The sequence below is a fragment of the Grampus griseus genome (genome assembly GCF_964374135.1).
Source record: "Grampus griseus genome assembly, chromosome: 14".
Classification (NCBI taxonomy): Eukaryota; Metazoa; Chordata; class Mammalia; order Artiodactyla; family Delphinidae; genus Grampus; species Grampus griseus.
Genome location: NC_139008.1, coordinates 58,939,009 through 58,956,261, shown reverse-complemented (window position 1 = coordinate 58,956,261; position 17,253 = coordinate 58,939,009). Strand labels below are relative to the sequence as shown.

Sequence of the window (17,253 nt, the reverse complement as noted above, 5' to 3'; positions counted from 1 at the left end):
TTAAAAATTATAAAGCCACGAAATACATTTAGAGCTAAACTTAAAGTATAAATCTGGACTTCCCTGGCAGTCCAGGGGTTAAGACTCTACGCTCCCAACACAGGGGGTGCAGGTTCGATCCCTGGTCGGGGAACTAAGATCCTGCATGCCTCACGGTGCAGCCAAAAAAAAATAACTAAAATAAAGTATAAATCTCTCTTAGTTTCAGATGGCATTTAAATTTCCTGTACAACCTCATGGTTTTCATCATGATCATTATTTATTATTCCATCTTCTGAAAAGTCTCCTCTCTTCTACTTTTCAGCTGTGGCTTTGATGTTTCTTCTCAGTTCAGTGCCATTGTTCCCTTGGGTTTCCTTTGGGCCCTTTTCCCTGGATAGTCCCATCCACACCATTTATGAACCCCACCTATGGCTGGGATGGGCAAATCTTTCTCTAGTAGAACTCTCTCCTGTGATCTCCATAGCTAGGACCCACTAGACTTCCTTTAACATTCACTCACTTAGCTGACTTTCTGATACAGAGAGGCAGCCATGAGGGGACAGCAGGAGCCATGCCAGATACTGGGAGGTGCCCCCGTGCTCGTGGACACCCTGGGAGGAGAAGCGAGTGCCCTGTGGTGCCTGAGTCTGCACGAGCTGGGGCAACACCAGAGCTGAGCCCTAAGAAACATGAGTTCAGTGTTCTGGGTGGGGAAGGGGCATGTCCAGTCACTTTCCAGAACTACTAGGAGTTTAGCTGAGCTGAAGTGCCTGTTCTGTGAGTAAGGTGCTGGAGAGCAGGGCAGACCAAAGCTGTCATGAAGAGACTGGGGCTTCAGCTGAGGAATTTACACTGTAGCCTGAAAACCACTGGGAGTTATTGAAATGCTTTAAGCCAAGAAGTGACCAAGATCAGTGTTTTAGAAAGATGCCTCTGGCAGCAGTTACGAAAATGGATTGGAAGGAACAGGGCTGGGTTGGGGAGTCTTATTTTGAAACCCAGGGGAGAGGTCCCTCTGATGACCCTTCGGCATATCCCATAGCAGCTTCTTTTCCTTGTCTGTGCCTCTGCAGTCATAGACGTGTCTGGTTTTTCACTCTACAAAGATTTCCTTAAGGGCAAGAGCTTTTTTATATTTCTGTGTCCTCTGTGTCATAGCATAGTGTTAATCAACTGTAGACACTCCATAAATGTGCACTAGATGAACGCATAGTTGTAGATGAGAGCTTTATTCTCGGTATCAGAACTTTGGGTTTTTTGGCAACTTTTGTAACATTTATATAGGTAATGGCAGCTTTTTTCTGATATTGTCAGCATGATTGTTGACCAGTGCTGAAGAGCCAGCAGGGGTTAGAGACCAAGAATTTATTGTCCCAGTCTACATAGTGTGGTGTTAGAAGATTGAATTGTTCTAGGTTGGAATCTTGTCAAACTCTCAAAAGAGTTGAGAAGTAGAAGAAAAGGGAAGGATGAGGACACAAACATCCCTAATTTTACAAAGAGGGTAGTTAAGGAATACTGGCTATATTGAAATACTTAAGAATGAAATGATAGGAAGTCTGGGATTTGCTTCAAAATAATATGATCACGGGGAAATGGGTAGAGTATGGATGGATAAAATAAGATTGGCCGTGAGCTGTAATTATTAAAGCTGGGTGATAAACACATGGGGTTCATTTTACTATTCTCTCTACTTGTTAAAAAGTTTAATATTTTCCACAATAAAAAAAATTTTTTAAGGATAATACAGATGATTGAACAAGAAATAAAGGTCCAAATATATTATTTAACCTCCCAAAACTAGCTGCAAGAATATGCCTCAGCTGGGCCTACAGCCTAGGCCAGCTGGGACATATCTCAGAACTGACATTCTGTTCTCCTTTGCAGGAAGCACACAGCACTGTACTAGAGTTTTACCAGTTATTAGCCACTGTCGGGCAGTTTTAGAACAATCAGAGGGCAGGAGAAAAACCTCCTCTCCCTCAGCCCAGCATGCTTCACCCTGGTGAAAATGGCAAAGGGAGCTTCCCTGAAAACTACTGACTTCTCCTCCCCACCCCACAAGCAAGGGTGCATCAGAGGCCTGAGGGCTTCTCCCCATGGGCCTGTGAGGTTTGGGAAGCTGCTTTCCAGTGGGCATAGCTATATTGTCTTCTGCTCCTACAGCCCTTTGTGGGTGCAAGGCACATCCTCTCCCTGAATCCAAGGGTATTATATCCAGTTCCTGTCTGTTTTGGCATCTTTCCATCACCATCACCCTCAGGATAACAACATAGAAATTATAAATTATAACAGAGGCAGTAAAAATAGTGATATAATTCTACTGGGGGATTGGGGGGTGGGGGGGTGATGGCCTAAATCACCTTCTAATCTAGTAGGAAGTTAGTAAGTGATGTCTAAAATAACTAGATCAAGAAGTAACAAAAAACAAAATGAAACAAAACAAAAGCCAACTTATTAGTGATAAAACGTAACCCCCTAGAAGAACTGAACAGAAATCTAATTAAAGGTGAGGGCCTCTGGAGAGAAGCCTTAAGAAGAAGAAGGGAGACTTCCCTGTTGGTACAGTAGTTAAGAATCTGCCTGCCACTGCAGGGGACACGGGTTTGAGCCCTGGTCCGGGAAGATCCCACATGCTGCGGAGCAGCTAAGCTCGTGCTCCATGACTACTGATCCTGCACTCTAGAGCCCGTGAGCCACACTACTGAGCCCACATGCCACAACTATTGAAGCCCGCGCGCCTAGAGCCCATGCCCCGCAATAAGAGAAGCCACCGTAATGAGAAGCTCGCGCACTGCAACGAAGAGTAGCCCTTACTCACCACAACTAGAGAAAGCCTGTGCGCAGCAACGAAGACCCAACGCAGCCATAAATAAATTAATTAAAAAGAAAAAGAGGGGCTTCCCTGCTGGTGCAGTGGTTGGGAGTCCGCCTGCCGATGCAGGGGACACGGGTTCGTGCTCCGGTCCGGGAGGATCCCACATGCTGCGGAGCGGCTGGGCCCGTGAGCCATGGCTGCTGGGCCTGCGCATCCGGAGCCTGTGCTCCACAACGAGAGAGGCCACAACAGAGAGAGGCCTGCGTACCGCAAAAAAAAAAAGAAAGAAAAAGAGGAGGGGGTGGGGAGGAATCATTGATTGTTGATATTTCAGCCAGGTATATGTAGTTCTTAATGGTTTTTAAATTATTGATGAACATGATAGAATGAAATAGGGATTCTGGAGAGTGGTAAAAATGAATGGCTGGAAGGAAATTTGAGGAAGAGAGCCCAGAGGTTGACAGTGGACAGATGGTGAGTGTTAGCTTACATGTCAGGAATGAGCGGGTTGGTAGTGTTACCCAGTCTTGAGGCTCTGACCAGAGCTTGGGTATATAGTTTCTGTGCCTGCACAAACCAGCATTAGGTGGGTGGTGTGTGAGGCTAGGTGATGGTCACTGGGATCCAGTCCAGGGCCTATGGTCTCAACATAGAGTTCCATATAGAACTTAGGTTTAGAAAAAAAAAAAAAAAGAAAGTGGTTTTGTGTCACGGCAAAACTCACGGCAGTAGCAGCACTAGACTCAAATTAGGATATGTTCAGCCAGTAGTCATAGAATCTTCCATCCTTGGCACAGCTGAGGCCTAGACTGGAAAGCTGTTTGTAAACAGGCCTAAGTTCTTATGGGAGGAATCAGTCCTCTCCTGGCCTTGCAGTGTTCAGAGTTACGTGGCAAGATTGGCAAGGAGCCAGGAGCCAGAGGGCAGCCATGACCACTTATAAGCCCTCTCTGGTCCTAATGTCAGGTCTTCGGCATCTGCAGAGCCTGGCCTCTTGGGGAGAGTTGAGGAGCAGATGGGCCATAGTCGGGAAGGGCTCCCTGGCCAGGTGGAGCTGAGCCCTGGTGGAGCTGCTGGCCTCAGGCGGCCAAGGGAGCAGCCCACAGAGGTTCTACCATGTGCATATAGACCTTGGGTTTTCTTAAAGCCTGACGAGTGCTGCCTTGAAGCTAGAAAACTTCACCTCACGGGGCAGCCAGCTATCCTTTCCCATCCTCTCCCTGACTTAAATGCTTGTAACAGTGAAGATAGTTCTTGGTGGAGAAGATAAAGGTAAATTAGAGGTTCTCCTTTTTCAAACCTTCTATATTAAACAGTGATCTTTCCCTATTCATTCATTCATTCATTTGTAACTGCTTTGTGGATTGTACGTATAGATGCAAAACACCAGTGTTAAAAAAATTGTTTTGTGGCAGTTGAGCATGATAAGTGTCATATTCACTTATTTTTACAGTAAGCTTGGGCTCAGCCTATACCCAACATAGTTGATGAAATTCATTCTCAGCCTGTATCCACAGAGCCCCGTCCCCTTCCCTCAGAGACATGCAGAAATCTCTGAGTCCAGAGATTTTCATTCACTGACTGCTACTCCTGGTGCCCTGGCCCATGGCCATGAGGTTTGAAGGCAGCTGTCCTCACTCCCATATGTGACAGGCTTGGGTGCAGAATAATCGCTGGTGCTTCAGAGCCTCACCAAGGCCTACCGTGCAGTTACTCCTTATTTCTCTGTACTTTCAAAACTCTAAAACATCCTCTCCATTTCCTTCATTTCCTTCCATTTCCTGGTTTTGAGGTTTGGGCCATGCCATCTTCCTCTACCCCCACTTCCTCACCCCACACCCACCCCTGGGGAAGATCCGCTGCCGGGCGTCTGGGAGTCCCCGTGAGTCCGAGCTGGAGCCGAGTCCGAAAGGGAGCGGGGGCGCTAGCGGGAACCAGGCTGGGCGCAGTGGGCGGTGCCCGCCATGAACCACAAGCCCCTGCTGCAGGAGCAGCCTCCCGCCTACAACCTGTAGGGTGGCCAGGGCTACTTTGTGCGTAGCCCACACCACTACGGCGCCCTCCCAGCCACCGCCCTACCCCTACCTCCTCACAGGGCTACCCATCCACCACCCCAGGGTCTGCAACATCCACAGTCGGAATGTCACCCGGCACCCTGCCACTTCCATCGTTGTCGTTGGAGGCTGCCCTGTCTGCAGGCTCGGGGTTCTGGAGGACTCCTTCACCTTCCTGGGCATCTTCTTGTCCATCGTTTTGATCCCCTTTGGGTTCATTTGCTGTTTTGCCTTGAGGAAGCAAAGATGCCCCATCTGTGGAGCAAACTTTATTTAAAGGAAACAACACACCTGGCTTTCCCACACCCAGTTATATTTTCCTAATTACACCCACCCCAGTGCCCAGGACGTAAGGCAAGGCTTCCCATCCTGTGTAAGGTAGCAAGAACCAAACAGGGAACCAGAAGAATTCCAGGGCCACCTTTTCATCGAATGGTACTGAGTGATCATTTGTCACCGTCAGTCGGAGTTTCACAGTAGCAGAGGGGTGTTCTCCACTGGGAGGGTAGAAAAGAAATGTTGGCAGAAATACTCCAAGACAGGGATTTGATTTGAAAAGAGCTTGTAACTACTGCTCTTGCTCTGTAAAATTGTATAGCTAATATAAACTCCAGACATTTTCTGAAGGAAGAAAAAAGAACCTTTGCTTCTCTTTGAAACCTTGTAACTTTGGAGACTTACATGAGAAACATTCAACAAAAGAAAAACACTTTTAGAGTAATGTGAGTCTTGGGGACCAGCCACACTGGCAGCAAGTTTATATAGGTTCTTTTTTAATACATTTATTTATTTATTTATATCTTATTTTTTGGCTGCGTTGAGTCTTCATTGCTGCACACGGGCCTTCTCTAGCAGCGGCGAGCAGGAGCTTCTCATTGCGGTGGCTTCTCATTGCAGAGCATGGGCTCTAGGCTTCAGTAGTTGTGGAACACGGGCTCAGTAGTTGTGGCTCATGGGCTCTAGAGCGCAGGCTCAGTAATTGTAGCTCATGGGCTTAGCTGCTCCGCGACACATGGGATCTTCCTGGACCAGAGCTTGAACCCGTGTCCCCTGCATTGGCAGGCAGATTCTTAACCACTGCGACACCAGGGAAGCCCTATATAGGTTCTTTATGATTTTAACTTGGACGTGAATGTGGTGTGGCTCTACTTTAGCAAGAAATCAGGCTAATGGTTGGGATCCCATATGCCCTTAGGAGTGTTATGTGGCACAGGGCACACAGACACCGGATGGGTCTCCAGAAGGTGCAATTAGCATCCAAATTTTTTGGCACCCTACAGTCAGTATAAAATCACCTCGTGGATTTCGTTAAAACACTGAAGACATAGTAATGTTTTGTTTTTAATTTTTTTTTTTTACATCTTTATTGGAGTATAATTGCTTTACAATGGTGTGCTAGTTTCTGCTTTATAACAAAGTGAATCAGTTAAACATATACATATGTTCCCACATCTCTTCCCTCTTGCATCTCCCTCCCTCCCACCCTCCCTATCCCACCCCTCTAGGTGGTCACAGTGCACTGAGCTGATCTCCCTGTGCTATGCTGCTGCTTCCCACTAGCTGTCTATTTTAGGTTTGGTAGTGTATATATGTCCATGCCACTCTCTCACTTTGTCACAGCTTACCCTTCCCCCTCCCCATATCCTCAAGTCCATTCTCTAGTTGGTCTGTGTCTTTATTCCTGTCTTACCCCTAGGTTCTTCATGACATTTTTTTTTCTTAGATTCCATATATATGTGTTAGCATACGGTATTTGTCTTTCTCTTTCTGACTTACTTCACTCTGTATGACAGACTCTAGGTCCATCCACCTCACTACAAATAACTCAATTTCGTTGCTTTTTATGGCTGAGTAATATAACATTGTATATATGTGCCACATCTTTTTTATCCATTCATCCGACGATGGACACTTAGGTTGTTTCCATCTCCTGGCTATTGTAAATAGAGGTGCAATGAATATTTTGGTACAGGACTCTTTTTGAATTATGGTTTTCTCAGGGTATATGCCCAGTAGTGGGATTGCTGGGTCATATGGTAGTTCTATTTGTAGTTTTTTAAGAAACATCCATACTGTTCTCCACAGTGGCTGTATCAATTTACATTCCCACCAACAGTGCAAGAGGGTTCCCTTTTCTCCACACCCTCTCCAGCATTTACTGTTTCTAGATATTTTGATGATGGCCATTCTGACTGGTGTGAGATGATATCTCATTGTATGTTTGATTTGCATTTCTCTAGTGATTAATGATGTTGAGCATTCTTTCATGTGTTTGTTGGCAGTCTGTATATCTTCTTTGGAGAAATGTCGATTAATGTCTTCTGCCCATTTTTGGATTGGGTTGTTTGTTTTTTTTGTTATTGAGCTGCATGAGCTGCTTGTAAGTTTTGGAGATTAATCCTTTGTCAGTTGCTTCATTCGCAAACATTTTCTTCCATTCTGAGGGTTGTCTTTTGGTCTTGTTTATGGTTTCCTTTGCTGTGCAAAAGCTCTGAAGTTTCATTAGGTCCCATTTGTTTATTTTTGTTTTTATTTCCATTTCTCTGGGAGGTGAGTCAAAAAGGATCTTGCTGTGATTTATGTCATAGAGTGTTCTGCCTATATTTTCCTCTAAGAGTTTGATAGTTTCTGGCCTTACATTTAGGTCTTTAATCCATTTTGAGCTTATTTTTGTGTACGGTGTTAGGGAGTGATCTAATCTCATACTTTTACATGTACCTATCCAGTTTTCCCAGCACCACTTATTGAAGAGGCTGTCCTTTCTCCACTGTACATTCCTGCCTCCTTTATCAAAGATAAGGTGACCATATGTGCGTGGGTTTATCTCTGGGCTTTCTGTCCTGTTCCATTGATCTGTATTTCTGTTTTTGTGCCAGTACCATACTGTCTTGATTACTGTAGCTTTGTAGTATACTCTGAAGCCAGGGAGCCTGATTCCTCCAGCTCCGTTTTTTGTTCTCAAGATTGCTTTGGCTATTCGGGGTCTTTTGTGTTTCCATACAGATTGTGAAATTTTTTGTTCTAGTTCTGTGAAAAATGCCACTGGTAGTTCGAAAGGGATTGCATTGAATCTGTAGACTGCTTTGGGTAGTAGAGTCATTTTCACAATGTTGATTCTTCCAATCCAAGAACATGGTATATTTCTCCATCTATTTGTATCATCTTTAATTTCTTTCATCAGTGTCTTATAATTTTCTGCATACAGGTCTTTTGTCTCCTTAGGTAGGTTTATTCCTAGATATTTTATTCTTTTTGTTGCAATGGTAAATGGTAGTGTTTTCTTGATTTCACTTTCAGATTTTTCATCATTAGTGTATAGGAATGCCAGAGATTTCTGTGCATTAATTTTGTATCCTGCTACTTTACCAAATTCATTGATTAGCTCTAGTAGTTTTCTAGTAGCATCTTTAGGATTCTCTGTGTATAGTATCATGTTATCTGCAGACAGTGACAGGTTTACTTCTTCTTTTCCGATTTGGATTCCTTTTATTTCCTTTTCTTCTCTGATTGCTGTGGCTAAAATTTCCAAAACTATGTTGAATAAGAGTGGTGAGAGTGGACAGCCTTGTCTTGTTCCTGATCTTAGTGGAAATGCTTTCAGTTTTTCACCATTGAGGACAATGTTGGCTGTGGGTTTGTCATATATGGCCTTTATTATATTGAGGAAAGTTCCTCTATGCCTACTTTCTGCAGGATTTTTTATCATAAATGGGTGTTGAATTTTGTCGAAAGTGTTCTCTGCATCTATTGAGGTGATCATATGGTTTTTCTCCTTCAATTTGTTGATATGGTGTTGATTGATTTGCGTATATTGAAGAATGCTTGCATTCCTGGAATAAACCCCACTTGATCATGGTGTATGATCCTTTTAATGGGCTGTTGGATTCTGTTTGCTAATATTTTGTTGAGGATTTTTGCATCTATGTTCATCAGTGATATTGGCCTATAGTTTTCTTTCTTTGTGACATCCTTGTCTGGTTTTGGTATCAAGGTGATGGTGGCCTTGTAGAATGAGTTTGGGAGTGTTCCTCCCTCTGCTATAGTTTGGAAGAGTTTGAGAAGGATAGGTGTTAGCTCTTCTCTAAATGTTTGATAGAATTCGCCTGTGAAGCCATCTGGTCCTGGGCTTTTGTTTGTTGGAAGATTTTTAATCACAGTTTCAATTCCAGTGCTTGTGATTGGTCTGTTCATATTTTCTATTTCTTCCTAATTCAGTCTTGGCAGGTTGTGCATTTCTAAGAATTTGTCCATTTCTTCCAGGTTGTCCATTTTGTTGGCATAGAGTTGCTTGTAGTAATCTCTCATGATCTTTTTTTATTTCTGCAGTGTCAGTTGTTACTTCTCCTTTTTCATTTCTAATTCTATTGATTTGAGTCTTCTCCCTTTTTTTCTTGATGAGTCTCGCTAATGGTTTATCAATTTTGTTTATCTTCTCAAAGAACCAGCTTTTAGTTTTATTGATCTTTGCTATCATTTCCTTCATTTCTTCTTCATTTATTTCTGATCTGATCTTTATGATTTCTTTCCTTCTGCTAACTTTGGGGGGTTTTTCTTCTTCTTTCTCTAATTGCTTTAGGTGCAAGTTTAGTTTGTTTATTAGAGATGTTTCCTGTTTCTAAAGGTAGGATTGTATTGCTATAAACTTCCCTCTTAGAACTGCTTTTGCTGCATCCCATAGGTTTTGGGTCGTCATGTCTCCATTGTCATTTGTTTCTAGGTATTTTTTGATTTCCTCTTTGATTTCTTCATTGATCACTTCGTTATTAAGTAGTGTATTGTTTAGGCTCCATGTGTTTGTATTTTTTACAGATCTCTTCCTGTAATTGGTATCTAGTCTCATAGCGTTGTAGTTGGAAAAGATACTTGATACAATTTCAGTTTTCTTAAATTTACCACGGCTTGACTTGTGACCCAAGATATGATCTATCCTGGAGAATGTTCCATGAGCACTTGAGAAGAAAGTGTATTCTGTTGTTTTTGGATGGAATGCCCTATAAATATCAATTAAGTCCACCTTGTTTAATGTATCATTTAAAACTTGTGTTTCCTTATTTATTTTCATTTTGGATGATCTGTCCATTGGTGAAAGTGGGGTGTTAAAGTCCCCTACTATGAATGTATTACTGTCGATTTCCCCTTTTATGGCTGTTAGTATTTGCCTTATGTTTTGAGGTGCTCCTGTGTTGAGTGCATAAATATTTACAATTGTTATATCTTCTCCTTGGATCGATCCCTTGATCATTATGTAGTGGCCTTCTTTGTCTCTTGTAATAGTCTTTATTTTAAAGTCTATTTTGTCTGATATGAGAACTGCTACTCCAGCTTTCTTTTGGTTTCCATTTGCATGGAATATCTTTTTCCATGCCCTCACTTTCAGTCTGTATGTGTCTCTAGGTCTGAAGTGGGTCTCTTGTAGACAGCATATATATGGGTCTTGTTTTTGTATCCATTCAGCCAGTCTGTGTCTTTTGGTGGGAGCATTTAATCCATTTACATGTAAGGTAATTATTGATATGTATGTTCCTATTCCCATTTTCTTAATTGTTTTGGGTTTGTTATTGTAGGTCTTTCCCTTCTCTTGTGTTTCTTGCCTAGAGAAGATCCTTTAGCATTTGTTGTAAAGCTGGTTTGGTGGTGCTGAACTGTCTCAGCTTTTGCTTGTCTGTGAAGGTTTTAATTTCTCCATCAAATCTGAATGAGATCCTTGCTGGGTAGAGTAATCTTGGTTGTAGGTTTTTCTCCTTCATCTCTTTGAATATGTCCTGACAGTCCCTTCTGGCTTGCAGAGTTTCTGCTGAAAGATCAGCTGTTAACCTTATGGGGATTCCCTTGTGTGTTATTTGTTGTTTTTCCCTTGCTGCTTTTAATATGTTTTCTTTGTATTTAATTTTTGCAAGTTTGATTAGTATGTGTCTTGGCGTGTTTCTCCTTAGATTTATCCTGTATGGGACTCTCTGTGCTTCCTGGACTTGATTAACTTTTTCCTTTCCCATATTAGGGAAGTTTTCAACTATAATCTCTTCAAATATTTTCTCAGTCCCTTTCTTTTTCTCTTCTTCGGGAACCCCTATAATTCGAATGTTGTTGCATTTAATGTTGTCCCAGAGGTCTCTGAGACTGTCCTCAGTTCTTTTCATTCTTTTTTCTTTATTCTGCTCTGCAGTAGTTATTTCCACTATTTTATCTTCCAGGTCACTTATCCGTTCTTCTGCCTCAGTTATTCTGCTATTGATCCCTTCTAGAGTATTTTTAATTTCATTTATTGTGTTGTTCATCATTGCTTGTTTCATCTTTAGTTCTTCTAGGTCCTTGTTAAATGTTTCTTGAATTTTCTCCATTCTATTTCAAGATTTTGGATCATCTTTACTATCATTATTCTAAATTCTTTTTCAGGTAGACTGCCTATTTCCTCTTCATTTGTTAGGTCTGGTGGGTTTTTTTCTTGTTCCTTCATCTGCTGTGTGTTTTTCTGTCTTCTCATTTTGCTTATCTTACTGTGTTTGGGGTCTCCTTTTTGCAGGCTGCAGGTTCGTAGTTCCCGTTGTTTTTGGTGTCTGTCCCCAGTGGCTAAAGTTGCTTCAGTGGGTTGTGTAGGCTTCCTGGTGGAGGTGACTAGTGCCTGTGTTCTGGTGGATGAGGCTGGATCTTGTCTTTCTGGTGGGCAGGTCCACGTCTGGTGGTGTGTTTTGGGGGTGTCTGTGGACTGATTATGATTTTAGGCAGCCTCTCTGCTAATAGGTGGGTTTTTATTCCTGTCTTGCTAGTTGTTTGGCATAGGGTGTCCAGCACTGTAGCTTGCTGGTTGTTGAGTGAAGCTGGGTGTTGGTGTTGAGATGGAGATCTCTGGAAGATTTTCGCCGTTTGATATTATGTGGAGCTGGGAGGTCTCTTGTGGACCAGTTCTCCCACCTCAGAGGCACAGCACTGACTCCTGGCTGCAGCACCAAGAGCCTTTTATCCACTCGGCTCAGAATAAAAGGGAGAAAAAGAAGGAAGGAAGGGAGGGAGGGAGGGAGGGAGGGAGGAGGGGGAGGGAAAAGAAAGAGGATAAAATAAGATAAAATAAAAAAGTTATTAAAATAAAAAATAATTATTAAGAAAAAATTTTTTAAAAAAGAAAAAAACGGACGGATAGACCCCTAGGACAAATGGTGAAAGCAAAGCTATAAAAATCTCCCACAGAAGCATACACATACACACTCACAAAAAGAGGAAAAGGGGAAAACAATAATAAATCTTGCTCTCAAAGTCCACCTCCTCAATTTGGGATGATTCGTTGTCTATTCATGTATTCCACAAATGCAGGGTACATCAAGTTGATTGTGGAGGTTTAATCCGCTGCTTTCTGAGGCTGCTGGGAGAGATTTCCCTTTCTCTTCTTTGTTCGCACAGCTCCGGGGGCTCAGCTTTGGATTTGGCCCCGCCTCTGCGTGTAGGTCCCCGGAGGGCATCTGTTCTTTGCTCAGACACGACGGGATTAAAGGAGCAGCTGATTCGGGGACTCTGGCTCACTCAGGCTGGGGGAGGGAGGGGTGTGGATGCGGGGCGAGCCTGTGTCGGCAGAGGCCGACGGGACGTTGCACCATCCTGAGGCGCGCCGTGCGTTCTCCCGGGGAAGTTGTCCCTGAATCCCGGGACCCTAGCAGTGGCGGGCTGCACAGGCTCCCCGGAAGGGAGGTGTGGATAGTGACCTGTGCTCGCACACAGGCTTCTTGGTGGCGGCAGCCGCGGCCTTAGCGTCTCATACCCGTCTCTGGGGTCCGCGCTGTTAGCTGCAGCTCGCACCCGTCTCTGGAGCTCCTTTAAGCAGCGCTCTTAATCCCCTCTCCTCACTCTCTAGGAAACAAAGAGGGAAGAAAAAGTTTCTTGCCTTTTCAGCAGGTTCAGACTTTTTCCCGACTCCCTCCCGGCTAGCCAGTGGTGCACTAACCCCCTGCAGGCTGTGTTCCTGCCGCCAACCCCAGTCCTCTCCCTGCGCTCCGACCCAAGCCGGAGCCTCAGCTCCCAGTCCCCGCCCGCCCCAGCCGGTGAGCAGACAAGCCTCTTGGGCTAGTGAGTGCCGGTCGGCACCGATCCTCTGTTTGGGAATCTCTCCGCTTTGCCTTGCGCAACCCTGTTGCTGTGCTCTTCTCCTCGGCTCCGAAGCTTCCCCCTCCACCACCCGCAGTCTCCGCCCGCGAAGGGGCTTCCTGGTGTGTGGAAACCTTTCCTCCTTCACAACTCCCTCACACTGGTGCAGGTCGCGTCCCTATTCTTTTGTCTCTGTTTATTCTTTTTTCTTTTGCCCTACCCAGGTACGTGGGGAGTTTCTTGCCTTTTGGGAGGTCTGAGGTCTTCTGCCCGCGTTCAGTAGGTGTTCTGTAGGAGTTGTTCCACGTGTAGATGTATTTCTGGTGTATCTGTGGGGAGGAAGGTGATCTCCGCGTCTTACTCTTCCGCCATCTTCCCGATTCCTCCCATACTAATGTTCTAAAAGTTTAAAATCTAAACAGAATTGGATGCACTAAAATCTGTTTCCTTCTCCTTTATGTCTTGTAACCTGGATTCTTCTTTCCTCAAGACTGAGTAACCTCGTTTATATAATTGTTTTTCCCCAGTTTTATTAAAAACCTTTATGAGAGGACTGTAGCTATATTCTGCAGTTTTCCTTCTCTCAAGGAGCCTTCTTATTTAGGATGATTACTGTAATAAATGAAGGAAAGCAAAGAATATGGTTTCTCCTTGTCTATGATATCAAATCTATGTATCTTTGTATTTCTGATTATAAATGGTGGCTAGAGGGAGGATACAAAAACTTTAGATTCTATGCCCCATAATATTCTATGGCCTGAAAAGGTAATATTGGACCTTTATTTAAATGTCAAAAAGAAAATAAGAGCATTCAAAAGAAAAGCAGTGGAAGCTTCTCTCTTCTGCCTCTGTTGAGTCTGACTATAAAAGAAGTGCAAAGCACTGGATTGTTACTGTGCTGGGGCCTAGGCTGTAGCACTTTCCTTGTATTGCTGTAGGATGGGAGTTGACAGGAGCAGGTTGTGGGGGGGGGCAGGTAGGGTGGGATTAGGAAAAGAAGACGCTAATCATTTACTTATGTGACTGTTGTCATACTTACTGCCTTCATTTCAATAATTACCATCTTATTCAATAATTGTTTCATTTATAGTACCATTATCTCTCCAAGGAGAGCTGTGGTCCCTTAAAAATAAGCAGAGAACACACCATAACATCTGGCTAGTACCATGTGTGTCATAGGGTAGTAAGGACACAATTATCATACTTACTAATAAATTCTAAGGTGTACATTTTTTCATGCTCTAATATCTCTGAAATCATGATACATCTTACAGTGATTTTAAAAGCAATGTGTCATAGTGTAACTGGCAGTGTTTTCTTAATAGTACACAAAATAATGCCTGTTTTAGTGGTGTCTTAGATTTGATGAACTACATTAGGAATTTTATAATATTCTTGGTATAAAATTATTTAAGTTCAAATTGGTGTTATATTGATTGTCAGATGATATTCAGTGTAGTGAAGCTTGGGATAAGGTTTTTTTTTAAAAAGGATGTTATCTTGAAGTGAGTACATTAAGTGACAAAGGGATGAACGGCATAAAAGGAAGCTGGCCACCTGACGGTAGATCCAAGAATTGGAATTTGAAGCAAACAAGGAGAGTATTTTGTCTTGAAAAGGGCACAAGGAGGTAGGAAGTAACCTGACTTGCTTGTCATTGGGGTCATTAGCAGGAGTCTGAGAAGTCTTCGAGGTCAGATTAAAAACTGAGATCTGCTGTCAAGAGCAGGGGGACTGTAGGGGTTTGTGTTGAGTCTCAGAATATCACTTTTGTGTGGCAATTAAGCAAGAAAAACTAAAGGGATAAGGTGCTTTTCCTCAAGTGAAAAATTTCATTAATCTCTTCTTGAAATGTTAACGTCTTTCTGCTTCAACGAGAAGGCTGAGTTAATGGTGCTCTCTTATAACCCAATCACTCTACGTGTTTTTCTGTCACAGATTGCCTTCTCCCAGCACAGCAATTTTATGGACCTGGTACAGTTCTTCGTGACCTTCTTCAGGTAATTTCACTTATACAAACTGTATCTGTTCTTTTGATTCAGGCACTTAATTTCATTAATTATCAACCCATAAAAGATAAATGAATAATCCTATGTTTGCACAACTGATCAAACTAACTTTATATGTATTCCTGAAAAGTTACATGTCAGTTACAATACTGTGAATTCAATCTAATCTGATAAAATGAAGACATTTGGTTTGTATGTTCTGGCTTTTTGAGGCAGCTTTTCATGTACCCTATACTAAATGTAGGTAGTTTAGCTCTTCATATGGGGAGGATTTGGGGTTGAAATGACATGTAATTAATAATGATTACTGGGGCTTCCCTGGTGGCACAGTGGTTGAGAGTCCGCCTGCCGATGCAGGGGACACGGGTTCATGCCCCGGTCCGGGAAGATCCCACATGCCGCGGAGCGGCTAGTCCCGTGAGCCATGGCTGCTGAGCCTGCGCGTCTGGAGCCTGTGCTCCGCAACGGGAGAGGCCACAACAGTGAGAGGCCCGCGTACCGCAAAAAAAATAATAATGATTACTGGTGTGTGCTACATATATGCTTCTTCTTGTTCACAAGATGTTTCAGATCATTATCTAGAGTTTTAAAGCTAAAAGTGATTTGTTAGGCCCTGAGGTTCTTTTGTTTTTATAGGGTTTTTTTCAGTTTAATTTTATTTTTAAGAAAATACTATTACATATAATTGAAAAAGTGCTACAGTGCAAAGAGAAAGTGACAGCATCCTGCCCCACACCTTCCCATCTTCATTGTCCACATTTAAATTATTTTAATTGTTTTTTACTTCTCCATGCTTATACTTTTTTTTTCCAAAGGAGAAAACTTATTTAATTTAGATAAATGCAAAAATGGATATTCAATATATTTCAAAATCCAATGCTGATTTTTTTTTAATCTAAAGCATTGCATTCCTTTCTGTTTCACCACTTAATATCACAGTCATTATTACCATAAAGTATTTTCAACATTAGACAAGGAATTATGCAGTTGGGTACAATATAACTTTCTTTCATGGCTGGAACAGATAGGGTAAACTTATTCAATTTACCCACTCTTTGCCCAATCTTCTGACAAATCCCACTAGGTTTTACCCTAATTAACATAATTTCCTAACGTTTTGCTCTGCCTAATGGATTTTGAGTATGTTCAACCTTTAGAGGCATCCATGTCAGTGGCTTACACTCTTTCTTGGTTTTTCAATTCAGTTATCTTTTGATGTCCTACTGTAGAAGGATTTATTATCTTATGTTACCTCTGCCAGGACCCCCCCACACACTATAAAGACATACAACTTCCCCTTTCTCCCACTCATGTAGTATAGTTACATCACAATATTTGGCTAAATCAGGAGTCCCTATTTATGTTGTTATAATCATAAAAACTCCTGTTTGCAGCTGAGTTGAACTATAATTATACTTCCCCATTTTTTGGATGGGGAATCACTCTTTGCTTATCCTAAATGTAATATTTGCCATATTTGGGGATTTTTATTGTTTGGTTTTCTATGTAGCTACTCCTGATATACCCCTGTACTCTGACAGAACTGAACAATCTCTCAGTATGGTCAAACACAAGCAAGTACTCTCCTGGTTTTAGTTTCTCTTGGAGATTTCTGCCCTACAACCCTAGCCTGCTGCTCCCAAGTGCACTAGTTGTTTTTGAGGCCTGCGACACAACAGGCTGTCATCTTGGGAATTTCTTTTGTCTTCCTCTTATATTAAAGTCTCTGTCTCCTCGATCCCATGTCTTTGTCTCCCTGTTTATTTCCTCCTTATATTGGGGCACATTCTGCAGGAAGTTTCTGAGAAAAGGTACGTGTGGAGGTAACTTTTCTATGACCTTCCCTGTCTGGAAATGTTTTAATTTTACCCTCACATTTGATTGAAAATTCGAATACAGAATTCTAGGTTAGAAACATCTTCCATTAAAATTTGGAAGGCGCAGACTTCCCTGATGGGCCAGTGGTTAAGATTCCACTCTTCCAGTTCAGAGGGCATGGGTTCAAGCCCTGTTCGAGGAAGTTCCGCATGCTGCGCACCACGGCCAAAAAAAAAAGTATTGAGAAAGCATTTTGCTGTTTCTTCTTGTTTCTAGTATTAATATTGAGAAGGTTAGTGCCATTATAATAACCACTCCTTATATGGGATCTGTCTTCTCTCTTTAAAAAAAATATATTGAAGTATAATATAAAATTACAGAAACACTTAGAAATCATTAATGTCTAGCTCAGTGAATTATCACAAATTGAACATACTCATGTAACCACTACCCAGGACAAGAGTTTTTTTCCCCCTAGGGTATTACCAGTACCCAGTGTCCT

General features: G+C 42.5%; 1 protein-coding gene and 1 pseudogene across 4 annotated transcripts in view; both read left to right on the top strand.

Annotated features, from left to right (window-relative positions):
* ATRN (attractin) overlaps positions 1-17,253 on the top strand; it is a 176,069-nt gene that overhangs the window by 128,095 nt on the left and 30,721 nt on the right. For all 3 annotated transcript variants that reach the window (XM_082669774.1, XM_082669772.1, XM_082669773.1), the window contains exon 25: positions 14,863-14,924. In XM_082669774.1, the coding sequence (XP_082525900.1) occupies positions 14,863-14,924 (62 nt within the window). The remainder of the gene's footprint in view (positions 1-14,862; positions 14,925-17,253) is intronic.
* Positions 4,765-5,131, top strand: LOC309832216 (membrane protein BRI3-like; annotated as a pseudogene). The gene has a single exon. The product of its transcript is annotated as a membrane protein BRI3-like (transcript).